Source organism: Tympanuchus pallidicinctus, unplaced genomic scaffold (genome assembly GCF_026119805.1).
Source record: "Tympanuchus pallidicinctus isolate F22 unplaced genomic scaffold, pur_lepc_1.0 scaffold24, whole genome shotgun sequence".
Taxonomy (NCBI): domain Eukaryota; kingdom Metazoa; phylum Chordata; class Aves; order Galliformes; family Phasianidae; genus Tympanuchus; species Tympanuchus pallidicinctus.
The window spans coordinates 9,726,187-9,751,268 of NW_026294741.1; the positions used below are offsets into that span (position 1 = coordinate 9,726,187).

The 25,082-nt window shown below is 60.5% G+C and overlaps 3 protein-coding genes across 16 annotated transcripts; all 3 read left to right on the forward strand.

Annotated features, from left to right (window-relative positions):
- The first annotated feature begins 1,241 nt into the window (after positions 1-1,241).
- MLXIPL (MLX interacting protein like) lies at positions 1,242-16,045 on the forward strand. Of its 12 annotated transcripts, none has more exons than XM_052688764.1 (17): positions 1,253-1,634; positions 4,910-5,016; positions 5,188-5,270; positions 5,524-5,613; positions 6,281-6,325; positions 6,549-6,747; positions 7,084-7,164; positions 11,002-11,144; positions 11,223-11,793; positions 12,030-12,103; positions 12,460-12,634; positions 13,215-13,327; positions 13,451-13,603; positions 13,814-13,941; positions 14,276-14,399; positions 15,449-15,578; positions 15,774-16,045. In XM_052688764.1, exons 1-17 carry the CDS (start codon positions 1,339-1,341, stop codon positions 15,881-15,883), a joined length of 2,622 nt encoding a protein of 873 aa, XP_052544724.1. In that variant the 5' UTR covers positions 1,253-1,338; the 3' UTR covers positions 15,884-16,045. The 12 variants fall into 12 exon arrangements, 11 of the variants coding, with proteins under 11 accessions (XP_052544730.1, XP_052544722.1, XP_052544721.1 ...); XM_052688769.1 differs by having other exon boundaries at positions 11,654-11,793; positions 12,463-12,603; XM_052688768.1 differs by having other exon boundaries at positions 1,256-1,634; positions 11,654-11,793; positions 12,460-12,603.
- A 148-nt stretch (positions 16,046-16,193) lies between these two features.
- TBL2 (transducin beta like 2) lies at positions 16,194-20,472 on the forward strand. Of its 2 annotated transcripts, XM_052688772.1 has the most exons (7): positions 16,194-16,326; positions 16,401-16,531; positions 16,599-16,783; positions 17,184-17,335; positions 18,460-18,586; positions 19,424-19,576; positions 19,938-20,472. In XM_052688772.1, exons 1-7 carry the CDS (start codon positions 16,209-16,211, stop codon positions 20,392-20,394), a joined length of 1,323 nt encoding a protein of 440 aa, XP_052544732.1. In that variant the 5' UTR covers positions 16,194-16,208; the 3' UTR covers positions 20,395-20,472. The 2 variants fall into 2 exon arrangements, with proteins under 2 accessions (XP_052544732.1, XP_052544733.1); XM_052688773.1 differs by lacking the exons at positions 16,194-16,326; positions 16,401-16,531; positions 16,599-16,783 and adding an exon at positions 16,864-17,092.
- A 376-nt stretch (positions 20,473-20,848) lies between these two features.
- On the forward strand, positions 20,849-24,446 carry BCL7B (BAF chromatin remodeling complex subunit BCL7B). 2 transcript variants are annotated; one of them, XM_052689057.1, is made up of 6 exons: positions 20,849-21,000; positions 21,368-21,443; positions 21,551-21,647; positions 22,412-22,597; positions 22,808-22,887; positions 23,301-24,446. In XM_052689057.1, exons 1-6 carry the CDS (start codon positions 20,909-20,911, stop codon positions 23,391-23,393), a joined length of 624 nt encoding a protein of 207 aa, XP_052545017.1. In that variant the 5' UTR covers positions 20,849-20,908; the 3' UTR covers positions 23,394-24,446. The 2 variants fall into 2 exon arrangements, with proteins under 2 accessions (XP_052545017.1, XP_052545018.1); XM_052689058.1 differs by having other exon boundaries at positions 20,851-21,000; positions 22,427-22,597.
- The last annotated feature ends 636 nt before the right edge of the window (positions 24,447-25,082 follow it).

Here is a 25,082-nt window from a genome sequence, read left to right on the forward strand (position 1 = left end):
GGGGCAGAGCTCAGGGGAGGCATCACTGCTGCCTGCAGCTGCCTGAAAGCAGGTGGTGGGGATGGGGGTCGGCCTCTGCTCCCAGGTAACAGCGACAGGATGAGAGGTGATGGCCTTAAAATGCACTGGGGGAAGTTCAGGTTGGATATTAAGAAAAATTTCAAAAGGAGCAGCGATGCAGTGGCACAGGGAACTGTGGAGATGTGGTACTGAAGGCTGTGGTTAGGGACATGGTGGGGTGGGTTGGGGTTGGATTCGGGACCTTAAAGGTCTTTTCCAACCTTATCGATGCTGTGATTCTAATAAAAATTCTATCACCGTTCCTTTTCCTGGTCCCCCCAGCTCTCGTGTTCTGAAAACTGCTGAACAACCATTATCAAATTATTCCTTATTCCCCTGCAGCCCTAGGACTTTCCACGGCCTCAATCTCTTTCCGAACACGGGCATTCTGATACGACCAACCTTCTATCGCCATTCTCACTTCTGATTACCCAACTTCCTCACCTCTGACTTTTTCCAACTGTTCATGCCGGGAACCAAACCGGCACACACCTTCTGGTTAAACAGCAGAAGCGATGTCTTCTGCTGTAAGGCCTGGGGCACCGGCAGGGATGGGGCCCCCGCCGCTCGGGGCAGCAGCACAACGCCTCACCGCCCTCTGAGTAAAGAACTTCTTCCTTATAGCTGCTCCAAACTGCTCTCTGTTAGTTCAGAGCCACAATCAGCCCTGTCCTATCCCCGATACCTGCCGGGTGTCACCGCCCGGCCCGGCACTGCCAGCCCCCTCTCCCACATCTCCGCACGTGCTTTCCCCTCGGCTGTCCGCATCTCCGCAGCACGGCTCAGTGACTCCGCGAGCGTTGTGCAGAGCTGGATGCCCGTTGCTATAATTTGAGTTGTTTGCGTCCCTTAATCTGTATTTGTTCCCTCGGAAGTGCAGGGAGACGCACGAGGGCAGAGGCGCTGGGTAAACACCGCGCTGCTCTCCCTGCCGGCACCCGATCAGCTCCGGGTAAACACAGCCGATCGCCAGCGAGCGGTGGGCCGGGCGCCGGGGCGAGCGAAGGCGAGCCGCGCCGCAGAGCCCGCAGCCACGAACGGCGGCCGTGGGCGGGATCAGCGCGCCGCTATAAGTGCGGCTCAGCGCCAGGAGCGCCTGCGCAGCCGGGCCGGGCCGCACCGCACCGCGTGGCTGGCGGTGCCGGCGGGCGAAGTGCGGTGCGCCGCGGCTCGGGAGCGCGTTGGACGTGCGGCCGGGCCGGGGGCCGGAGGGGCGCGCGGTGCCGCGGGTTGGGCGCTGCCGGCACGCGGACCGAGGGCTCGTGACGGCGCCGGGCGATGGCTCGGGCTCAGCTGGGGCTGCCGAGCCCCTTCGCGCAGCCCCCGGTCGGACCGTGCCCCGACTCCGACTTTGACTCCGATTCCGAGGACGCGACCGCGGGCGGTGCGGGGCCCGGCGCCGGGCCGCAGAACCCCTCGCAGGTCATCCATAGCGGCCACTTCATGGTGTCATCCCCGCACCGCGACGCGCTGCCCCACCGGCGTCAGCGCCGCGCCGAGCCCTCGGCCGCCGATCCGCGGAGCATTGACCCGACCCTGACGCGGCTCTTCGAGTGCATGAGCCTGGAGTACAGGTGAGTCCCAGGGCGACTCGCTGATCCCCGGCTCTTTGGAGGCCCCGGCTCTGCTGATCGCCCCGTTGCTGATTGCTAAGTGCGAACCGATGGATGGTGTCCCGTCTGCTCTTCTGTTGGGCTGTGATGTGATGTCTGCTCACAAAATGCTGTCCTGGGAGGTTTCGGGGGGAAGGAGCTGGTGCTGGGGCAGCTGTCATGGAGCAGCTGGGAACTTCTTCCTGTCTTGGCACATCTTACCCGCTGTCCTCCAGGAGAGCTGTCGTCACCTCCTGCAGCTCTCAGCCTTTGGCCGGCCGTCCCAAAGCTGTACCCACTTGTCATGTTGCTCCAGCGCTCTGGACAGGATGGCTGCACAGTGCTTTGCCCAGGGCCTCCCGAAAGCTTCTCCCCTTTTCTCCAGCGAAGTCAGATGAGTGACTGTGCGTTCCTCTGGCCACACACATCACCCAGGCCCATGGGGACAGAGACCTGCCATCCCACACCTTGGTGACAGCAAGCTCCTGTTCCTTGCGTATTAGTGCCTGGGCCCGTGACCTTGGACCACATCCCCTCTTTCACCAAGACCCCTGAGCACGCTCCTTACAGCACAACACCTTACAGCAGAACTGTTGGTTACAGCTTTCCCAAAAAGTCCCAGTGAAAACCTGGGATGGCAATCTGCTATTGATGCCTTGTGAAAACAAAGCCTGAGCAAAACCGGAAGTTCTGCCCATCTCCTGGTCCCACACCAGGTCTCACTTTCAGTTGCATCTCTGGCGTGGTGCACGGTGAGGTCGCTTTAGGAGCTGGTGAGAGCAGAGCTCTGCAGGAACTGGGTGATGTAGCCCATGTTCGCTCTTGTCATCAGCGTGACAGCCAAGATGTCCCCAGCTGAGTCACCCTGGGTGCCACATATGGGTGGCACTGATGCACAGGGCAGCCCCGCTTCCCTTTTCTGTCGCAGCCCCACAGCTGCCCTACTTGCTGCATGGGGCTGGAGATGCCAGCATTGCCTTCATGTGCACTCTGAGCTCCAGAGCTTCTGGGGCAGAAAGGAGGGGGGCAGGTTCACGTGGCTGGGGGTAGAGCAGACAGGAGCTGTATGCCGTCCAGAGCTCATGCTGCAGACATGGCTCCATCCCTTCAGGTGTCTTCTGGCCCCTCCTGGGCTTCTTTTCCCTCCTGCACTGAGCATGACAGCCCCAGGGCCGTCACCGTGCCAAGCCGTAGCTGAAGTTAATGGCAGCCCTTGGCGAGGAGGATTCACAACAGCTACAAAGTGTTAATGGCACCCTTGTTGGCCATCCCAGAGCCTGGAACATCAGCAATATCTCCTGGCTGCATTGTTCAGCATCCACGGGAGCAGATTTTGGTTGGCCCTGGATTAAGAGTAGCTGTGAGTAGTGGAATCCAGCCAGGGAAATTTTGCCTGTGGATTGTACCCAAATTCACCCTTGGTTCTTCCCTTTCATGGATGCCTTTCTGTCCTTCCATGCTACCCCTCTCCATCTCACAGACATCATGTTCTGCAGCTCTCCAGTACCCTAAAAAGAGAGTCATACCAATCAGAGCGCAGATTCTGCCTCCTCTGGAGGCTAAGGACTGAGAAATGGTCCCTTTTCTGCCCACCCGGACTGGTGCTGTCTCTCCTGCCACAGAACAAGGAGGGGCTCTGCTGCTGCTACCTGCTGCTCCATGTGGTGGGAGGGCCAGGGGGGCTCACGTCAGCAAGGAGGGCCGTCTCTTGGCCTTCTCCCCTGCTGCAGCCCGTTTCCTTCGTGCACCAACTCATTCCTTCCCCCTCCTCTTGGCGTGGACAGGGAGCAAAATACTCATTTTACTGCACCGCAGGGGTGGCAACACTTGAACTTCTGGGCAGGCTGAGTGCATCACGGAGCAGACAGGAGCTGCTGGCTGCAGAGCCAGGGCTGGGCACAGGCTGAGCTCTGTGTGCCACAGCCGGTGGTGGGGCTCATGATCCCATCCCTGCAGGGCAGCAGGACACCTGTGCTGGGCCAAGGTGCTGCCGCATCCCAATCCTCTTGTGGCTCAGTGCAGTGTTCACATCCATCTCCTCTGGGCAGAACTTCAGTAAAGGGTGGGGCCTCCTTCAAGGCAAACCAGTGTGCAAAGATCAGCCTGATAAGCTCCAAAACAGAAGGGAGAGATTCTCAATAATGGGAGAAAGAAAGCAGGCTGTGGCAAGGCCCAGAGGCATCTCCCCCCGTCCCCAGGTCCCGCAGCACACTGCAGTCCCACCAGCCCCATGCAGGGCCATGCACCCTGCTGCAGTGCAGGGCCAGGGCTGTGGGCTGGGGCTGCTCCTTTAAGCCAGTGGGCGGCGTGGGCAGCACCAGAGAGGAGTGTGGCTGGTAGCCTTGACCAGCAGGAGCTGGCCACGTGCCGGGGAAAGCCGTCCTTTCCATTGGCTCCTCTGCTTGGCAACGCTATGCTGTTTGTTTTGTGCCACGGGGAAAGTTCAAAATCCCTGCTGATAGCAGAGTGGCCAGTGCAGAGATAGAGCCTTAACCCTCTGCAGGCCAGAGTGGTGGGGACAGGGTCCTTCCTGGGCCCCAGGACTGAGCACAGAACCACATCTGCATCTCTCCCTGCCCTTCCTGCGGGCAAGAGCTCTGGCCCCCGGATGTGTTCCTACGTCAGCAATTGGGGGACCTGAGGGGTCTCTGCTCAGTATCTGCCAGTAGCAGGAAGAGCGGCCATGTAAGCTACTTTGCTCCACAGAGCTGAGGGACAGGATGCCCCGGGGTCTTGGAAGCAGCAGTGGGGGAGCCCTGACAGAAGCACTGCAGAGATGGGGCCGAGCAACAGCAGTGCTGAGCTCCCTGAGGACACCCTGCTGTCACCTGCTGAGTGCTCCAGAGATGTTGCGTGGGGTACGGCACACCTACCAAGCCCAGCCGTGACCTCATCTCCTCCCTGCATGCACAGGGGTCAGTGGGATCCAGAGCAGCACAGAGATCATTAAGGGACAACGTTTTGACTGGGGAGGAGTGCATGCACAGCGCTCCATGTGCGGATGCTGCCCATCAGAAGCAGCTTTGGTACAGCGGTGGGAGCAGCCAGCATCACCTGGGGAAGGTCAGGAATCCCGCAGCTGGAGATTCCCACCTCGGAGCCACATCTGCAGACTTGGGCAATCAGTGCCTCCGTGTGCCATGCTGTGATCCCAGGGGCGCTGGAGGCCTTGCAGGATCAGCAAAGCTCCCAGACTGGGGTTGTGCCGGGGGTCCCAGCATGGTCCCCTTCAGCTCCTCCTCTCCTCGATGTTGCAGTGGGAAGCTGGTGTCACCAAAGTGGAAGAATTTCAAGGGGCAGCGGCTGCTTTGCCGGGATAAAATCCGCCTCAACAATGCCATCTGGAGAGCGTGGTACATCCAGTGTGAGTACAGGGCCGGAGCCTCTCCTGTTGAGCACCCAGCTACCCTGCAATGGCACAGCGGGTGCCCAGCCCTGCAGGCAGCCCACCATACCAGCACCCAGACACACGGGTACCCTCCCCTGCGCAGGGAGGGAGCTGCGGATGAAGCCAACTGTGTTTTCCCCTGAGCAGATGTAGAGCAGAGGAAGAACCCTGTGTGTGGTTTCATCACCCCCCTGGAGGGGTCAGAAGCTGATGAGCACCGTAAACCAGAGGTAGAGTATGGGCTCTCATGGCACCTGGGGCTGGGAGTGGGTGCGGAGGGCACAGCGAGGAGCTGAGGACGCCGCAGAACTCCCATCCTCGCTTGCTGTGTTCGTGCAGTTTGAGGGAGAAGGTGTTGGTGATGTGTCCTGAGGACCCATCAGGGTGCCGGGGCAGGCATGGGCTGGCTGTGGGTGCAGGGCTGGGACCGGGTGTCGGCCCCGGGGTGCCGTATGGCCGTGAGCCCCAGTATTGCCCCTGCAGGCTGTGGTGCTGGAGGGCAACTACTGGAAACGGCGCATCGAGGTGGTGATGAGGGAGTACCACAAGTGGAGGACCTACTACAAGAAGCGGGTGAGTGGCTGTGCGCCTGCTGCTCCTGGCGGCGGTGCAGTACCTTGGCGTGCCCAAAATGGAGCTGATGGTTGTCCCCACGGTGGTGGTGGCTGGGTTTTGGTGGCCCCATCCCCGGCCATGCGCAGTGCCGCAGCGCGCTCTGGCAGCCCGGATCGGGCTGGCTCTGCCCGGTGTGCTGCTCAGCCAAGGCTGGGCTTGGCAGCGCACCTGCAGTGCACGTGCTGCAGTGGGACGAGCAGCACTCGCTGCGGGGCCCGAGCTGGGCTGGGATTCGCTGGCAGCCGCAGCTCAGCCAGGCAGCACGTGTAACAAGGCCTGGTGTCCCGGCGTCACCCCAGTGTCACTCTCGGCCGTGATAATCTAGTGGTGGTTTAGGTGGCACCAGCTTTGGCTGCCCGCCACACGGGGTGGAGCGCGGTGCCAGCCTCCTCCTCGCTCATCTTGAAAAGGCTGGGGCGCAGCCCTGCACTGCTGCACTGAGCATTGAGGGCAGATGTGAAGCGGTGGCAGCCCAGGCCAGAGCCTGAGCAGGCAGCGCGGTCCTGCGGGCTGCCAGGAGGTGACCGAGGGCCGGAGGACATGGCCTGCTGCTCCCTCACCCTGCCCAACTCTGCCCTGTGCCCATCCCTGCTGGGGGCCGATCCAGGCTTTCTTCTCCTTCCAGCTCCGAAAGTCCAGCCGGGAGGGAGAGCTCTCCAGCCCGAAGCAGGTGAGTCTGCTGGGGAAGCCAGGGACGGTGGGATGTGGTGCACATCCCTGCACCAGGCAGCCTGGGAGAAGGGCAGGTGAAAGCTGTTGTTGGTGATGACCCCAATGGCTGTGGGAGGAATCGGGGTGCTGAATAGCTCTTTATGAGCACCAGCGAGCCAACCTGGAGGCCTCAGGCTGCCTGCAAGAAGTGCCCACTGGCTCCTTTGCACCATGTCATGCAGGACGAGGATGCCTGGAGACCAACGGAGAAATGGTGCAACCAGCTCTTCTGCAACGTGGTGCCCATGCTGCTGGGGGACGAGGAGGAGGAGCCGGAGGGTAGGCAGCACTTTGACTTGGACACATTCCTCTCGGACATCTCTGACACCCTCTTCACCATGACACAGATGCCCAGCGCCCACCAGGAGCTCCCCGAGGATGGTAGGTGACCCCCATGGGGCTACGCTCTTGCTGAAGGAGGAGGAGGAGCAGGCAAACAGCTTACTCATGGCACGTTGCTGCCTCTTGGCTTTGCTCCAAAAGCTGCAGCCTTGCCCAGAGGTTTCTGGGCCCTGAATGAGGCCTCAGAGTGCTGCTGGGCAGAATGGTGGGAATGGGATATCTTCAGAGGTTGGGTCCCTGTGCTGTGGGGCAGAGTGCAGCCATGCAGGGTGAGGCTGGGTACTGGGATGGCTGTTGGTGAGGTCAGCAGTGCCAGCCCTGAGGTGGGGAGCTGGGAATGCAGCACCCTAACACTGCAGCTCTGTCTTCTTCCAGCATATATCGGGAATGCTGACATGATCCAGCCAGACCTGGCACCTCTGCAGCCCAGCTTGGATGATACCATGGAGATATCAGGTAAGAGCCAGCCTGCACACCTTGCAGCCCAACACAGAGCTGAGCTGGCCTGACAACAGCAGGTGCTGCTGGGGAGCCAGAAAGCACATCTGCTGTCTTGATCAAAGCAGAGGGATGGGAAGGGGCTGGGAGCCATGGAAAGGGGCTTCTGCAAGCAGAAGGTCACATCAGGAATATGAAGCTACCTGGGCTTGGCTGCAGACAGAGGACAGCTATCCCCACAGATGGAGGAAACTCAGGTTCTCTGACACTGTTCCTCTCCTCACTGCACTCTTGCTGGAGGCCCTGTGCAGAGCTGCTGAGACCCCACAATGGGCTGTGCTACATCCTCTGAGGATGGGTCACGGTCCCTGCCAGGTTGGCCTTGAAAACCAAGTGGCACTGGTATCCAGGACAGGCAGAGGGGCAAGCAGGGGACAAGCAGGCCATCCTGGCAGCACCTCCTCCCACAGTGCTACCACCAGGACCTGCCTGTGACACAGGACACTGCTGGAGCAGTGCGGTGTCCGTGAGCACCTCAGAGTCAGTCAGGATGTGTCCTTGTCACGTGTGCGCTGTGCAGTGTACCCACGGCTGTGCCAGGGCCGGGCACTGCTGGTGTGGTGCCACATCGGAGACCTCAGATGCGCTGGAGCTGGTGGCATGGGCAGACTTTGCAGGGTGGGACCCCACAAGTGGCCTCAGGCAGCACCAGGCCTCGGGAGCCTTCAAAACACGTCCATGCCCTGCACACAGCCTGCCCAAGGCTCCTGCCGTTCTGCAGCCGCCTCCACCTCCCACTTCCCTCTGCTGGAGGAAGCACAGGCCCTTGCACCACACAGCCGCCGGCTGATGCAAGACCAGATGCTGGTGGGGAGCAGGGCAGCCATGGGGCAGGCTGCTGTGCCAAGGTGGGAAGCCCAGGGCTCAGCCCTCACAACTTCATGCCCCCACACGGCCCTTTGGGCTGAGCCACAAGCAAACCTCAAAGGGGTCAGAATGACACCTGAGAAGCATCCTTCCCCTCGCATACCCTGTGTGGTGCCGGAAGGCTGTGCTGACCCCTGAAGCAGCACCTCCTGACAGTGACGCAGACCCAGTACCTCTGTCCGTGGGCAACGTTCCCTCGTGCTGCTGGTTTGAGAACAGCGTGGCACAGCCTGGGAGTGGCACGTGGCACCATGGTGCCCATCCAAAGCAATGTATTTCTATGTGCATTTTCCCCAGGGTGCTGCCTGGGATAAAGCCCCGGCACTGTGATGCATGATCACAGTGGAGGTGTGGGTTGTGCAAGGTTGCAGCTTTGGCCACAGGACTGTGGGGTGAGAGGATGAAGAGCCCCTTTCAGGAAGAGGGCTGCTGCCAAACTCTGGGTGCTGCATGCCAGAGCTGTGATGCCCCCGTGACCACTTTTGCTGGCACTGTACACAAGGGCCTGGGTCTGTGCCTCACAAACAAGGCCAGCAGGGCAGAGTGGGGGCTCAGGGCTCCTGTAGGGTCACGGGGCCATTCTGTGTCTGGGGACCGTCACTGAGCTCGGTGCCTGTCAGTCAGCAAGCACAAGCCAATCCCTAAATGAGGAACCACGTCGTGTCCTCAGTGGGTGCCAGAGCACAGTGTGGGGCGGAGGGAGAAGTCCTGATGGCAGAAGCGAGGGAGCAGCCCAGCCCAGTGCCTGAGTGCTGCTGGCACTGCGCTCCAGGTAGGACCTGCACTGGGGCCCTGGGGCCAGGCTGTTGGGGTGGCATGACCCCATGGCACTGCCGTGCTCTCCCGGAGCCAAGGGGCAGCAATGGAGTGTCCCAGCCTTGGGAGCAGGCTCTGCAACAGGGGTCTCTTTGGAGAGCAGCCTGCTATTGGAGCAGAATGCTGAAGGCATGGTGTGCTGACCGCATGGGCTCTCATCCCCCAGGTGGCATCAGGCTCTGGCCGCACTGCACAGCTTGGCAGCAGGTCTGGGCAGAGAGAGCAGAGAGAAGCATAGGTGAGAGCTGCAGGGTGGGGAAGGGATGGATGAGGTGGAGGGCAGGGGGCTGCCACCTGTTGTGCCAGGCAGCATCCACCACCCACTGTGGCAGCACAGCAAGCGAAACAAGAGGAATCGAATCTGCAGAGCTGGCCATCAGAAACTCCTTAAATGTATGCATAGCTTCATGCTGGCAGCAGGAGATGGCACAGCATGGGCACTGATGAGGGCTGGGGGCAGTGTGGGGCCAGGTGCTGCACCCCATTGGGCTGCAACCATGCCTGGCTGTGCCCCTGGAGGGCAGCTGTGGCTCTGTGCTGCTCTGAGTGTTCGCTGTGTCCCAGCCCCAGGCTGGGTGGGACTGGGACCAGGCAGAATTCCGCTCTGAGGAGGATGAACTGCTGCCCTGGAGGACAGTGGAGCTGGGAGGCTCTGAGTGCCTTGGAGGCCATTACGAGCATGGGAGTGCTTGGCAGCACTGCATACAGTCGACTGCCTGTAGCCGTGGGCTGGAAGAAGGAGGGTGGCAGTGCTGCTGCCCGCCCCTGTGAGGGGTGTGCAGCTGAACACCATTCCCAGCCAGGGCACATGGGCTGCAGCTGCTGTGTGCAGGGCGGAAGGGAAGGGGCCGTGTCAGGGCTGAGCAGGGCAGGTGCAGCATGCTGTGTGGCACTGCTGGGATGGTCACGGCATTTCCCTCTGGAGGAGCATTTGTTCCTCAGATCTAGATTCAAAAAGTTGTCAGGTCCAGAGGCTTTGGCTGTCCCAGCCAGGGCCCTCCAGGCATGGGAGCCTATGCCAGAGCCTGGAGGAGCCCCTGCAGCACGGTTGGCACCAGGGGCACATTGGATGGGCAGGAGCAGCCCAGATGGGCTCAGGGCAGTGAGGGCCTGAGCTTGCACTGGAGCACACACAACGGAGGTGTGAATGCTCATGAGCTGGAGAGCTGCTTGGATGCAGACCCCGTGCCAGAGGCTGTCAGGCTGCTGCCTGCAAATCCACCTATCACTCCCACTCTTATCTTACAGGGAAATGCGTGACCAGCAGCCCCATCCTCCCCAGTCACCTTCACCTTCTCCTGGTGGCAGTGAAACTGCACTGGCACGGTGCTGGCGGGCCCTGTCACTGAGCAGAGCTGTGTGGGGTGATGTGCCTGCAAAGCGTGTTTCAGTGGGGAGGTGATGCCCCAGGCAGCAGGCAGCGCTCCGTGCCACGGCGTCTGGGCCTGCGGAAGCATCAGGGCTGTGGGAAGGAGACAGGAAGGGAGAGGGAGTCGTGGCTGGGTCACGGGGCTCAGCTTCGGGAAGGCCATGGGATGTGGTTAGCCACAGGCAGCACGCACTGCAGCACTGGGGCTGGGAGGCAAATGCTTGCCCCAACTCCAGTGGGACCGTCCCCTGCTGCTCCAGGACAGTGCGACCCACAGGGCTGCCCCACATCTGCCCAAAGCCAGCTCTGCCACTGCCCCACAGCACAGGGGCTCAGTTTCTGCGCTGCTCAGGGCTGGCTGTGGGGGTGCAGGGAGAGCCCAGACCCCTGAGATGCGGTCTCAGCTGGGTGTTGGGGACGGGGTCTCCACCCCTGGGTGGTGTTACTGGGCGGGTTTTCCTGTCCCAGTGTGCATGGCAAGGCTGGGCTAAGCGCGTGAGCTGCCTCTTCCCTCCCACCATGTGAAGCTCTGATGTTTCACAACCAGAGCACCAAATCTGCCCGCAAAGCCAGGAGCTGATCCAGCTCTGCCAGGTGAACGTGAGGCCAGCAAATCCCTGCCAGTCCTGGATACAGCATGCGGCTCCCTCCAGCGTGCCCCAACCTTGCATCCCCCTCTCCAGGGGCAGAAGCACTCCCCAGGCCCCCACCACCCATCACCATCTCTCTGCTTCACCCCGCAGATATTTTCATCAGCCATCGGCCGCTGCCTGCGCAGATGCCACTGGGCTATCAGGAGCCGCCCTGCTTTGAGCCTCTCTATGGCAGTGGAGGAACTGTGCCCGCCAACCCTGATGCCCCGCTCCCACCCAGCCCTCTCCTCCAGGTGAGCGGGACCCTGGCCCGTGACCCATGGCCACCGGTGCCCGAGCCACCCCTCCTGACACAGCCGTGTCCCCCACAGCCCGGTGACGCCACCCAGCTCAGCCTCCACGGTGCCTTCTTTGGCCCTGAGCAGCCGCCGCTGGCCCCCGAGCCCCTCACCGCTGTGCCTGGCTGCCTCAGCCCCCAGCTCAAACCTAAGCCCTTGCTGCAGTATGGTTTCCCCAGCAAGTGCCTCGGCACGGAGCCACTCGGCCTCCCCAGCCAGGCCCCTGGCGCACCATTACTGGGCTCACAGCCGCCGTTTTCCCCTGCCTCCGCACCCCACTCCAAGTTCCCCTTCACCACCTCGCCCAGCCCCTCGCTCCTCGCCCACCCTGCATCCCCGCTGTCCGCGCCGTGCTTTGCCCAGCACACCCCGGGCCTGGGCTACGCCATGGACGTGGTGCCCCTAGGGTACCCCAGCCCAGCCGCGCCCCAGCACCTGCCCCCCGCCGCGCCACCTGGGCCCAGGTTTGCTACCCCAAAAGGGCCGACCCCAGGCGAGCGGCCGAAGATGAAGGCCGGCAGCACCAAGGCAAAGAGGCCGGGTCCCCCTGTGACTACAGAGCTGACAGTGTCCAATGCCTGCCTGACTCAGCTGCTGGCCACAGGTGAGAGGCAGCTGGGGAATCGAGGGTGGCAGTGATGGGGTGATCTGGAGGTAAGCAGGGGTGCTCGGGGGTGCTGGGAGATGTGGGCTGCTTCCTGCAGCTGTCACAGCCTTCCCCGGGGCAGATGGACAGATGGGCTGGTGCTCAGGGCTGGCACCGCCATGGAGCAGGAAAATGTCACCAAAGCACTGACAGCCTGATGCAGAAGTGCTCTTCTGCTCTCTGACTTCCCGCAGCCAAGCAGGAGCCAGCCTTCGATGCCCCACAAGTGCACGGCCCCGCACTCACGTCTGCGTCCCCAGCCTCTCCGGTAAGCACCCACCTATCTCCAGGTTGGGGACTGCTCCTTTTGGCTGGGAATTGCTGTCCTGTTGCTGAGGAATGAGAGTGGAGAGAAAGCAGCACTGTGTGAAGCTCTTTGCAGAACAGAGTTTGATGCACATGGAGCTTGTGGCCAGGGTGCTGGGGGGCTCAGAGTGAGGCCGGGTGGGAGTCAGCCCCAGTTAGAGAACTGGCAGAGCAGGGACAGACTTCACCTTAGGGCCCTGTGGGGCTCTTTCCCCAGTCCCACTGTGGGTTTTGAGTAACCAAAGGGGCTCTGTAAACCTGCCACACATGGAGTGCTGAACCCAATCTCCTTCCTGCTTTCCTGTCTTCTCTCTGCAGCAGAGCGGAGTCCCCGATGTTCCTGCTGTCTTCCTGCCCAGAATGGCCCAGCTGAGCTCAGTGCTGTCTCCTGGCTCCAGCCCTTCGCAGGAGGTGCCTGTGATGCAGGCAGGTGCTGCACCAGGGCCGCTGCGGGTCCCCAAGGTAGAGCGGCTCTCCCCAACACCGGTGTGTGGTGAGTCTGGGTGCCCGCAGGATGCCCCATATCCTGCAGGGAGCTTGAACCAAACACAGTTGTTGGTTTTTTTCCTGAGAAAGCTCAATTTATTTTCTATTCCTACTGCTTTTAATTAACCATCTGAATGACAGTGATTTCATTCTGCTGGGGAGGGTGCCGACCTTTCGTCTGGCTCCTTCTCTGGGGGGCAAAACCATAAACAGGAAAAGACAAAACGTAGCAAGTGTCAGAATGTGGTTTTGAAAACCAGTGGTTGGTTTTAAGGCCGGAAGCACCCTGCTTTCACCCACAGAAACCAGACTGGGGCAGGAAGCTCCCTGCTCATTTCCACTTCCAGTTGAGTGCTGTAAACCACAGCCCTCAGGACTCTCTCCAGGTGGTTTCCACTCTGCTGGAAATTTAAAATTCATTTCACAAACGCTTCCATTTGTTGTAAAAATGAAAGTGATTTGGGATGAGATGGGGCAACAAGACGTGGTCAGACACGGGGCCATCAGCTGAGGGGTTGACTGCCCCAGAGCCAGGGCAGTACTGCAGTGCTCGCACTCTCCTCAGCGCATCCCCTCTCATCCCCCAGGCAGTGACTGGCCCAAGCCTGGCCAGGTGTCCCCAGGAGCTGCTCCACCACCTGGTACCACCACCTCCCTGCACCACCCACCATCCCGTCGGGGCAGGCCCGACTCCAGCAAGGTATGGTGGGAGCGAGTGTTGCCTTTTACAGGGGCAGCTTCTCCTTGTGCACCCCCTTCCCGCTGACCCCACATTCATCCCCACCCTTGATGCATGCTTGGGGCCAGCCTGTCTCCAATGCAGGGAGAGGCCCAAGGCCATCTCTGCTGCCTGCAGATGGAGAGCCGGCGCATCACACACATCTCTGCTGAGCAGAAGAGACGTTTCAACATCAAGCTGGGCTTTGACACACTGCACAGCCTGGTGAGCACGCTGAGTGCCCAGCCCAGCATTAAGGTGAGCACACAGCGCTGCACGGGCTGGCGCTGGGCATGCAGGGACGCGGGACATCGCTCAGTGATGACATGGCCGTGGCTGCGCTGGCGTGCACGCATTGTACCTAGGGCCTGCTGCCCGGTGCCAAGGCTCAGCAAAGGAGCATGTGGCCCCTTGTACCCTGCCTGCCCCAGGAGCTCCCTGCGCCATCCCACCTCTGCCACCCTGCAGGTCAGCAAGGCCACCACCTTGCAGAAGACTGCTGAGTACATCTGCAAACTGCAGCAGGAGCGGGCGGCCCTCCAGGATGAGGCGCAGCGGCTGCGGGAGCAGATTGAGGAGCTCAACAGCTCAATCAAGTAGGGGGGCATGACTTGGGGGGGCAGCAGGGAGCTGCTGCCTGCGTCAGCACAGCCAGGCAGGGCAGATGGCAGTGCCAGGGGCAGCAGGCTGCAGCATCTCTTCTGAGCACTGCCTAGATCCTGCGTTTATCTGTGTTCCCTGTCGTGGGGCAATGCTCAAAAAGCGGTGCTGTGTGTGATGTGCCGCCCTGAGAACAAGATGCTGTCTGCTTGAGACGTGCAAAGCTACTGAGCCCTGCTGCACACTGGGGTCCTCTTCCCACGTGGGGCAGCTGTCATGTGCCCCACAGCCTTGTACCTGCGGCCCCACAACACTGTTTGTGCCCCACAGCCTGTGCCAGGAGCAGCTGCCAGCCACTGGGGTGCCCATCACGCGCCAGCGCTTCGACCAGATGCGCAGCATGTTTGACAGCTATGTGCGCTCCTCCACACTGCACAACTGGAAGTTCTGGATCGTATCCTTTGGGACAACATGGGCTTCTCACTGCCCCTTCCACTGTACACCAGGTCCACTCTCCCCTCCAGCTCCATGTGGGATCCCTCCTGCTTGAGAGGCTCTGTGGGCAACATATGGAGGAGACATGCTCAGATACTTAGAAGAAACTCCTGTTACAAGAGAGCAACCAGAGTAGGAATAAATAGCCACTCCTTGGGGAGCAGGGGAGTCACCAGAGATCTGAGCTTGGGATTGCCACGCAGGCATTTGCTCCCCAGAACTTGTGTTGAGATGCAGCAGCCATCTGTTAGAGACTGGGAAAGGATCAGACACAAACCCAGGAAAATAATGGTTTCATCTGGGTGGCCACCATGGCTTACCCTGGAGAATGGGGATTAAGTTGGATACAAATCTTTGCATGTTGGAAGGATGGAGGGGAAAAGGAATGGTTGCCAAGGAGGTCAGAAGGCCGGGCCATCTTCTCCATGAAGGGGGATTACACACATTGTAGCCAAGTCTGAAAAGACCATGAGGTCTGGCGGTAGAGGCGCACGCAGAACATGCACAGACAGTAGCAAGAAGCCCCTGACACAGGTTTTGGGAGATAGGGTTCCTTCCACAGTACAGTGAGGGTACTGAAGAGGATTCCAGGATATGGGTATGGTGGAGGCACCTGCTGGGGATTATTGCACATACAGTCACCACCCCCCAGCATTGGGTGCACCCAAGGGAGCACACGTGCTGGGTGCTGCACCCTGCTCTCAGGCACCTGCAGAGGGCATGGCAGGAGCTGGCTCTAGGCCTTGTTTAGAAGAGCTGTCCTGCATTGGGGCAGCCCTGGCTGCAACATGGGCTGTGCCTTTCAGCCTCTGGTTCCCCACACACTGTGGTTCCTTGCCTGCGAGCAACAGGTGGGGCTTTGAGGGCCCCTTCCTGGCTGCTGCCACCCTGGAGGCCACCGAGTTGCACAGGGCACCCAGCACAGCTGCATTGCAGGCAGGAGAGGGCTGTTCACACCAGACAGGGCACCACAGCCATCACGATGCTTATCTTTAACCACTTCAACAGTTCAGTGTCATCATCCGGCCCCTCTTTGAGTCCTTCAACGGCATGGTGTCCACGACCAGCATGGAGAGCCTCACGCAGACGTCCCTGGCCTGGCTAGAGCAGCACTGCTCCCTTCCGGCGCTTCGGCCCTGTACGTGGCTCCGTGCGGCCCCGCCGCTCCCGATGGAAGCCGGAGGCCCCGGCATAGGCACCGCTCGGTCCCTCGGCGCTGCTGCCACCGCTGCTGCTCATTTATGAGCTCGGTGCCCTCATAAATGACTGCGGCGAGACCGAGGGCTGCCACCCGCCCCTGGCCGGGTCCTGACGTCCCCGCGTCTCCCCGCAGCCATCCTGAGTTCCCTGCGGCAGCTGAGCATCTCCACCTCCATCCTCAGCGATCCCGCCCGAGTTCCCGAGCAGGCGGCGCGGGCCGCGGCCAGAGGCGGCCCCTCCTAGCGCCGTGGGACCGGGCCGGGCAGCGCCGACGAGAGACAACGGAACAATTCGGGAGAGAGAGGGAGGGAGGGAGGGAGGAAGGGAGGGAAGTGCCACCGCAACACCACGCAGCGCTCGCGGAACCCAGCCGCGTCCGCACCATAAAGCCCTCGGAAGTCCGCAGCGCACCGCTCCTCCTTCCGGCCGCGTGGGGCCAGCGGGGCGGGGCCAACAGGGGTGTGGGCGGGGCCAGGTGGGAGGGGCGCGATATGGAGGGGCGGAGCCGCGGCTCGGCGCACGCGCGCTGGGTGTCGCCGCCCGGTGGCGCTGAGGTGGCGGCGGGAAGATGGAGGCGGTGGCGCTGGGCGCGGGGCTGGGGCTGCTCCTCGCGCTGCTGCTGCTGGCGGCCGCCCTGCGCCGCGCCGCCCCGCGGGGATCGCCCGCCGCCCCGACGCGGGATGAGGGTGAGTACGAGTACGAGTACCGCTCCCTTTCCCCCTCCGTCCCGTGCCCTCCCGCTGAGCCCCGCTCCCCGCAGGCGCCGGGGCGAACGGCCCCTCCGCCGCCAGGCTCGAGGGCCCCCGGAGGACGAAGCCGCCGGTTCGGGCGCGCAAGGAGAAGCCGGGACAGCACAGCTTCACGCACCGCCTGCTGGCCGCCGCCCTCAAGGTACCGCGCCGCCCCGCCGGAGCCCCCCGCCCCCGCCCCGCCGCCCCTGACCGCCGTTCCCCCGCAGGGCCACAGCGGTTCCGTGAGCTGCCTGCACTTCAGCGGCGGCGGCAAGTACCTGGCGTCCTGCGCCGACGATCGCACCGTGCGGCTCTGGAGCACCCGCGACTTCACGGCGCGCGAGCACCGCTGCCTGCGGGCCAACGTGGAGCTGGACCACGCCGAGCTCGTCCGCTTCAGCCCCGACTGCAGGTGGGGCCGGGAACCCCGCCCGCCCCTCGCGGAAGTCCCGTGGGGGATCGGCAGCGCCGCCGATGCGGGACCCACCACGTTAACGCGGTGCTCGCCGCCCCGGTGCGAGGGCTGTGCGCGGGGAGCTGCGAGGGCCGCGGGCTGGGAAGGCTGCGTGGAAAGCTTTCCTTGGCGCTGGTGAAGCAGCTCTGCAGAGTGGAAGGGATGTCGCTTTCAGGTGTTCCTTTCCATTCGGTGCCGCAATTGAGCTGACGCAGGGAAAGCTCGGTGTCCTCATAAAACACAACTGATCTGTCACCTTTCCTCCAGGTGCCCCGAATGACTGATAACTCACCTGCCGTAGCTAGGCTGACAGTGGCAACCTGCTGCTTAATGGCTCAGTTACCGTCCTTCCACTTAGGGCGATCATTGTCTGGCTGGCAAATGGAGAGACAATTCGTGTCTATAAAATGACAAAGAAGGACGACGGCAACTTCACCTTCACTGCTTCTTCTGAGGACTTCCCAAAGAAGCACAAAGCTCCTGTCATTAACATAGGAGTTGCAGAAACAGGTATGGCAATGGTGAGCTGCTCACCTGCCGCGGCCCTCCGGATCCACCTTGGTTTCCTTTTTGAGCAACAGCTGCTGGGTTGAAAATGTTAAAGAGTTCTTGATTTACTCAAGGGCTGCTTGATTCTCTGTTTTTCTGGTTCTTATGTTTTAGCCTTTGCTTGCTACTAAGTGAGTTGGAAGACATAATTGGAGGAGAGAAATTTCTGTGTAAGCTCAGAATTACCTGATTTGTACAGGTATTATTTTAGGCTTTTGGGAACGCTGCTGAAAAGAGATCTGGTCTCAGTACTGAGAGCATTGCTATTCTCTGGCTTGGCAGTCTTGCTTTAGCCAGTGAGAAGTGTCTCCAGTGAGTTCCGGAATTCAGGAGCATAGGATGTACCTTGGACTTCTGGTGTCTCCTAGAACAGAACCTGAGGAGGGCGAATGTTGATGGCAGAGGGCTTGGTGGATTCATGCTTCAGCTGTGCGACAGTGAACAGTTGGCAGTGGGTGGACGCATGTTCCACTCTGTAAGAAAAGCCCATAAAATTTTAAATGAGATCTTTGGCTGCAAGAGTGAAAATTGAAACCCTGTAACAAGTAGCTTGGAGGTAAATTTGCAACTCAGTGTCCATGCTGAGACAAACAAGGGGAAGCACTGCAAGTGGAAACCTGCAAATACCCAAAATGCTGACACCACCAGTAATCAGGAACAAAAGTAGTGTGACTTCTAATCAGCTACGAGTCTACGATCCCTGACTTGAAAGCTTGAGATACCTCTTCTGGTTAAAATACAACTTGATCAAGTCTGCTACATTACCTGAGCATAGTACTGAGCTCGGCAAGTGGGATCTGAAAGATACTGGGTGGGAAGCTCAGGGGGTCTCTGGGTTGGCAGCTGTGAGCTGCTGAGTCCTGACTGAACACTAATGCATACCCAGGAGGTGAGCCTGCTGCCACGGCTTTTCACTCTGTGCCAGGACAGAAGCACTGATGTTTTGGTGCTGCTTTTTGTTTTCTTGACAGCTCTGATGCAGACAGGTTGCTCTGCTCAGGACTGTTACAGCTGTTGGTGACTGTGGAAGCTTTAGGCCTAGGAACTCTCCTGATCTCTACCTTTTTTCCCTCCCTGCTCTCCAGGAAAGTTTATCATGACAGCTTCCAGTGACACCACCATCCTGATCTGGAACCCGAAGGGTGAAGTCCTTGCCAGCATTAACACTAACCAGATGAACAATGCCTATGCTGCTGTGTCACCCTGTGGGAGGTGAGGAACATGCAGGTATTCCAGGCTGCTCCTGCTGAGTGGGAAGCCATGGCAATAACCAGGAACCACTCTCCTTCTCAGAGGACATCATCAGTTCAGAACATCTGCAGTTTGCTGTCACTGTAATGCAATTTTCTGAGGGTTCCACGTTTTTCTAATGATTCCTGCTCCCAGGAGGAGTCTCTCTGGGAGTGCTGACTCCCACCCGTGGTCTCAGACATTTGGTGCTTTGTTGGAGTGTCTCAGTACTGCTGCTCCTGCTGACCACCTTCTGAAGCACTGAGGAGAGCAAAGAACATTGGCAGTGATGGCAGAGCTGGGCCAGTGCAAACTGTTTGTGCAAAGCAAGTAATGTTCCTAGCAGTTGTTTTTAAATTTCTAAATATTAATAACAAAATTGGAATTTTTACAACCAAGAGGTTACTTATCAGGAAAACCTTGTTCTTGGCTCTGTCTCTAACCTGTTGCTGTAGCAGGACAGTTGTTATGCACCAGTTGCAGTGACTCTGTGGGTCAGAGAACTTAAGTTTCTTTATTTTTACTAAGGAGTTTCTCTTAAGGCTGTTAAGTTGTAGAGTTGCCTTGTCCCCTGGTGGCCTTCCATAGTGTTCCCTTTACCAGCCTGGTTTCAGTGAAAATTGGAAAACTCTTTTCCAGCAGACCAAAGCAAAGATTTGAATGTAGGTGTCTGGTTAGGACTGATTCACAGAGCACTTTCTCTGCAGCCCTCGAGAGGCAGGAGGAAGAGCTCTGCAGTGCTGTGGCTGAGAGCCGACCCTATGACCCAGCCACAGCAGTGCTCTGTAAGAGCCTGGCTCTGTTTTTTGTTTTATTCAGGTTTGTAGCATCATGTGGCTTTACTCCTGATGTAAAGGTTTGGGAAGTGTGTTTTGGCAAGAGCGGAGACTTCCGGGAAGTGACCAGGGCTTTTGAGCTGAAAGGCCACACTGCTGGTGTATATTCCTTCTCCTTCTCTAATGACTCGAGGCGGTAAGCGTGCTATATCACTGTGTGAAGGAGTACCCTAAGGACACGTGTGCTCACCCCCTTCCTGTGTGCCTGAATTGCCCATCCATACTCAAACCTGTGCCCACTCCTGCCCCGGGGGCCTCCCTGGGTGTGCAGGGACTGCCTTGGTCCATCCTCATCCTCCCCGTGGGTTTCCTCCTGTTGTTTGACCATCCTCTGCTCAGGGAGGGGGACGATGACCCCATGTGTACACACGTTTCCAGGCTCATGTTTTGCAAATCTCTGTCCACAAAGCAAAGGATTCCTGCTTTGCAGAAGTGAAAAGCGAACAAGTGTGACCCAACTTCCTCGCAGTCACCTACGGTTTATGTCCCGCCTTTAGGATGGCAACTGTTTCCAAGGACGGGACGTGGAAATTCTGGGACACAGACGTGGAATACAAGAAGCAGCAGGACCCGTACCTGCTGCTGACCGGGAGGTGCGAGGTGTCAGAGCCGTGCCGCATCGCGCTGTCCCCCGACGCTCGCGTGGTGGCCATCTCCTGCGGCACGACCATCGCCGTGTACAACACGCGCCGAGGGGAGGAGGAGGAGCGCTTTGTCGGCGTTCACGGACAGCACATAGCAGACTTGGCTTTTGACACCACCGGCCGCTTCCTGGCGTCGTGCGGCGACCGGGCCATCCGCGTGTTCCACAACACCCCCGGCTTCCGCGCCGTGGTGGAGGAGATGGAGACCATGCTGAGGAAAACCACCACCAAAGCCACCCGGGAGCGGCTGGAGCAGCAGATCGCCGGTGCCAGGAAAGCGCTGGCTGCCATCTGCGGCAGGAAGCAATAGCGGCTCCGGGCGGGAGCGGCGCGCTGGGTTTGACCGATAAAACAGCGAACAGATTGCAATAAAAGAGCGCTCGCGGCTTTCCCTGCCTGCTTTCTGCCCCTGGCAGCACGGAGGGCGCACGCTCCTTTGGCGGAGGGAGGGGCGGGGCGGGAGGAGCCGGCACGGGACCGCTGAACGGGCCGAGGCTGCGAGGAGCGGCTCCGGCCCACGGCTGCCGGGCGCGGGGCGGCGCGGAGCGGCGGCAGAACCCTGCGGCAGCGCCAAGCCCCGCCCCGCACAAGATGGCGGACGCTGGCCCCACCTTCGCGCCTCCTCCTCGCGCGCTTCGGGCGGGGCGTGCCGCGCAAGCGCAGTGCGCTCTCCGCGCGGCGGGCGCCCCTCCCCCGCCTCCCTCCCCCCGGGCGTGGCGTGCCGTGCGCCGTGACGCTGCGCGCAGCGCGTGGGCGGGGCGCGCGCATGCGCAGGGGACGGCGGCGGGTGCTGCGGAGCCGGGGCTGCCGGGGCTGCGGGCGCCATGTCGGGCCGCTCGGTGCGCGCCGAGACCCGCAGCCGCGCCAAGGATGACATCAAAAAAGTGATGGCGGCCATCGAGCGCGTCCGCAGATGGTGAGAGGCGGGGCACGGGGGGGTGGGGCCTGTCGGCCCGCAGCCAATCACCTCACCACCCGTCTGCCGGTGGAAGCGCTCCGGGAGCGGGCGCCCAATCAGAGCGCTGCATGCGGCGGCGGGCGGTGCTAGGGGGGCGGCGGCCAATCGGCTAGCGAGTGTGGGAGGGAAGCGGAAGGGCGGGTGACGGACAGGCCGGTGGACCAATCACAAGGAGGGGCGGTGGCCGAGCGGCGGGGCGGGGCCGCGGTTTGGATGGGCGCTTCCCTGGGCCTATCAGAGCCGCCTGTGCTGCGGGCGGGGGCTGTCAGGTGTGGGCGGGGTCTGCCGCCGCGGTGCCGGGCGCGCTCTGATGCCGTGCCTGCAGGGAGAAGAAGTGGGTGACGGTGGGCGACACTTCGCTGCGGATCTTCAAGTGGGTGCCGGTGGCCGACAGCAAGGAGGTGGGTGCCGTGCTGACCTCACCCTGCTGCGCTCCGCGGCTGCTGCCGGAGAGCTGTGTCCCACCCGTCCCTAACGTCGCCTTTCTGCTTTCCTTCCTTTCCTCAAGAAAGAGAAATCCAAATCGAGTGGCGGCGTTGCACGGGAGCCCAATGGTTTCCCCGCTGACTCGGCTGCCAACTCCTCGCTGCTCCTCGAGTTCCAAGGTGAGTGCAGCCCGCGGCAGTGCGGTGTGCAGGGACACGAGGTGCGCCCCTCTGATTTGCTCTGATTTGCTCAGACTGCCTCTGTGAGCCCACAGGCGGTGTGTGGCAGAGCTGAGCAGCACGCAGGCCGGTTGAGCTTGAGCTGAACATGGATATATACCTGTCCCAAGTCTCCCCGCTCAGCCTTCAGTGTGTCTGAGGAGCATCAGGCTATGCGTTAGCACTTCCAGTACATGCAGGGCATAGGCCAGTCTTGCAGATCTGCAGTTTGGCCCCCACTTTACCAGGAAAACCAGAGCTGCCTTCTCTTCTGGGACAGAAGTTGAGTGTTGCTGTGGCGTTAGATTGCTGCCTTGCACACAGAAGAGGCACAGAGCTCTGGTACCAAAGTAAGAGGCCTCATCCTTTTGAATGTCTGTGCAGTAGGGAGAGTCCACGGTGGCCTTGCACAAGCTGCAGGTGTGAGATCTGACAGAGCAGAGCTTTGTGTTGCCCTTGCACACTGCGTTTATTTTTCTGAATTGCTCAGGGTCACTTCTCCTCTGCTCAGCCTCTGCATATCCCCAGGTAGAATCATGCACTGTCCTGTGCGTCAGCTGTATCCTAATGGGGAGTGCTGCGTTAGGAAGCTCTTGCTGCTGATCAGTGACTTTGTGAATCCTCTGTACCTTAAACACTGTGCTCTTCCTTTTCCATGAGATCCTGGCTCTCAGTGCTGCCCTTGGCTGCTTGTGCTGCTGGGTCAAGGTACTCTTCTTCACTAGGTGCTGTTTCTGCAGATGAGAACAGCAACCAGAGCTCCCTGTCAGACGTCTACCAGCTCAAGGTGGACAGCAGCCCCAACTCCAGCCCCAGTCCCCAGCAGAGTGAGTCCATGAGTCCTGCCCACACATCTGACTTCCGTACGGATGATTCACAGCCACCCACACTGGGGCAGGAGACTCTGGAAGGTGAGCTCCATGACATCTGGGCATGGCTGCTTATCTGGAGAGAGGGAGGCGTCCAGCTGGACCAGGGAGCCCAGAGAGGGTGCTGCTGGGTCTAGGACAGAGCTGCCTCCTTTGTGCGGCTTGTGGGGCAGGAAGGCTGAGGCACTTCTGCCTGAGGGCTCAGCAGGCTGCACCTGAATCTGCCATATGTTAACTTTCTCTTCCTTCCAGAGCCCTCTCTGCCTTCCTCGGAAGTTGCTGATGAGCCTCCCACTCTTACAAAAGAAGAGCCGGTCCCCCTTGAGACTCAGGTAAGGAAGGGAGAATAGAAACCGTGTCTAAATGCATGTTCACCCATCTTAGTCCTTTCCCCTGGGCACCTTTCTTTGATTTCTCATTATAGCAGAAACATCAAAAAGTCTGAAACTGCCCCCAGGAGCTCCCCAGACCTCCTGGCAAGTTGTGTTGTGGTTCAGTTCAGGTTTTAGGGCATACATTGTGTGCAGAAACTATGTGGAGGTGGATTAAAAAATTGGTTATAGTTGGCTCCAGGGCTGGAGTGGATTCTCTCTCTTGATGCCCAGGGGCTCATTTAGCAGCCTGACTCACAGAGGAGAGCCCAGGCTGTCTCCACAGGGTGACACACAGCCTCGTCCAGCAGCTCCACGTGGCCTTGTAGGCGTGCTGAGCTCCTGTCACGGCTGGTGACCTCTGGCTCTTGCAGGTAACTGAAGAGGAGGAGGACTCTGGCGCACCGCCTCTGAAGAGATTTTGTGCCGATCAGAACTCTGTGTGCCACACAGCCTCGGAGAGCTAGCCTGCCCATCCCCGGGGAGAGCCTTCGCCAGACCCTCGCAGAGCTGCCTGCCCTTCCCTGGGGAATGGGGTGCTTCCCTGGCCTGCCCTTCCCAAGGGACAGGGCGCTCCTGCTGCCTCGCCATCCAGCCTGCCCTGCCCTCGGGAGCAGGAGCCTCCCACCAGCCCCTACAGAGGCAGCCTGCAAGTGATTTGCCCAGCTGAATGGGGCTGCCACCAGTACCTGCAAATTTGCCTCTATTTATTGGCTCCCACTCTCCCTGCTGATCTGTGCTGTAGTGGCGTGGGGTCTCTGGTGCGTGGTCTGCATGCGCAGGGGGAGGGATCCTTGGGATGCCCCGCTCTCCATCACCCCTAACGCGCTGGCAGATGCTGTTTGCCTGCTTCTGGATCCACTGTCCACCCTGTCCCGCGTGCTGGGAACAGAAGAGCCATGTCCCATCTGCAGAAAGTGATGTGTCTTCTCCCTTGTGACCGTAGTCTGGGGCGTTCCTGCTGTAGGTGCGATGGGCAGAGGAGGGAGGGGGGAGCGCCCTGAGAATGAAGGCAGTGGCCCTCCGTGCCGCTGGGACACCGTGCAATAAGCTGCTACTAAGCCATTGGAAGAGAGAGGAGCGCTGCCATTTTGGAGGGCAGGTACTGAACACATCGGCCATGCCTGCCGCTTCTCTGCCTCCAGGCCCTCACAGAAGCTTCTGCCCTCGCAGGACAAGCAGGGGCTGGAGTGATGTGGGGCTGGGAGGGAGCGGGGCTGCCGGCACTGCCGTGTCCCAGCTGGTCCTGCACCCTGCTCCTCTCCTGCCCACCGTGCTCCCCAGGTACGCCCTGTCCCCTCTGGACAGGACACAGGAGGGTGCAGGAACCCCTGGAGAGCCCTCCCGTGCCCCATTCCCTGCTCCCCGCACCGGCACCCCGCTGGGCCCCCCCGCTGCCACTGCATGTCCCGCCATCTGTGATCGAGCCTGGCGAAGCTGAAGGCGCGGCCGCGCGTGGAAGTGGAAAGATATTTTAGCACTGAATAGAATATTTTTAAAATTAAACTATTTGAAATACAGTGCTCAGTGACTGCAGGGTGCGCGGGCAACAGGTGCTGCTGGGGCAGGGGCTCGGGAGCAGATGGTGGGCAGCGCCAGGCTGAGCCAAGGAGAAGTGCCCTGCTCCCAGCCTGAGCTCAGTGCCAGCACTGCGGGCTGCTCCCGGCCGGGCCTGATGCTCCCCAGCGTGGTGTGGGCTGGGGCCTTGGGGCTTTGCCTTGCGCGGGGCTGGTGCTGTTACCCTGCTGGCGTGGTTGGGCTGGGAGTGGAGGCTGCAGGGCCTCACCGTGGGCAGCTGGGCTCCTCCAGGCTGCATCCCTGCGAGCTGCCCTTAAATCCAGTGGTGTCACACACAGCCATAGTCCTGTAGCAAAATGTGCGGTGCTTGTGCTAAACGTGATGAGACAGAAATCTGACGTTATTCCATAGCTACAGCTGTGCCTGAGCATTCTGAGAAGCCAGGAGAGGCTGCTGCTCTGTCAGGTCACCCAGCGCAGCTCTGCATGCAGCCGAGATGTCGGAGCACAGCTGTGTGATGGCAGATGCACACGGAGCCGTCCAGACCCAAAGAGCTGCGCAGGGGGAGCCGCCCTGAGCACCCCTGCCTGTCTGCACACCCCAGGCCCTGGGTTTCCCACCTCAGCCTTACCTTATGC

Bases quoted from the DNA above. Each gene is read 5' to 3' on its own strand.
- MLXIPL (XM_052688759.1), top strand. From the start codon at position 1,339: ATGGCTCGGGCTCAGCTGGGGCTGCCGAGCCCCTTCGCGCAGCCCCCG. The intron at 6,326-6,548 runs GTGAGTCTGCTG...CATGTCATGCAG, and splicing joins AGCTCTCCAGCCCGAAGCAG to GACGAGGATGCCTGGAGACC. The intron at 15,579-15,773 runs GTACGTGGCTCC...GTCTCCCCGCAG, and splicing joins CCTTCCGGCGCTTCGGCCCT to CCATCCTGAGTTCCCTGCGG.
- TBL2 (XM_052688772.1), top strand. From the start codon at position 16,209: ATGGAGGCGGTGGCGCTGGGCGCGGGGCTGGGGCTGCTCCTCGCGCTG. The intron at 16,532-16,598 runs GTACCGCGCCGC...GTTCCCCCGCAG, and splicing joins TGCTGGCCGCCGCCCTCAAG to GGCCACAGCGGTTCCGTGAG. The intron at 17,336-18,459 runs GTATGGCAATGG...CCTGCTCTCCAG, and splicing joins CATAGGAGTTGCAGAAACAG to GAAAGTTTATCATGACAGCT.
- BCL7B (XM_052689057.1), top strand. From the start codon at position 20,909: ATGTCGGGCCGCTCGGTGCGCGCCGAGACCCGCAGCCGCGCCAAGGAT. The intron at 21,001-21,367 runs GTGAGAGGCGGG...CCGTGCCTGCAG, and splicing joins ATCGAGCGCGTCCGCAGATG to GGAGAAGAAGTGGGTGACGG. The intron at 21,444-21,550 runs GTGGGTGCCGTG...CCTTTCCTCAAG, and splicing joins CGGTGGCCGACAGCAAGGAG to AAAGAGAAATCCAAATCGAG.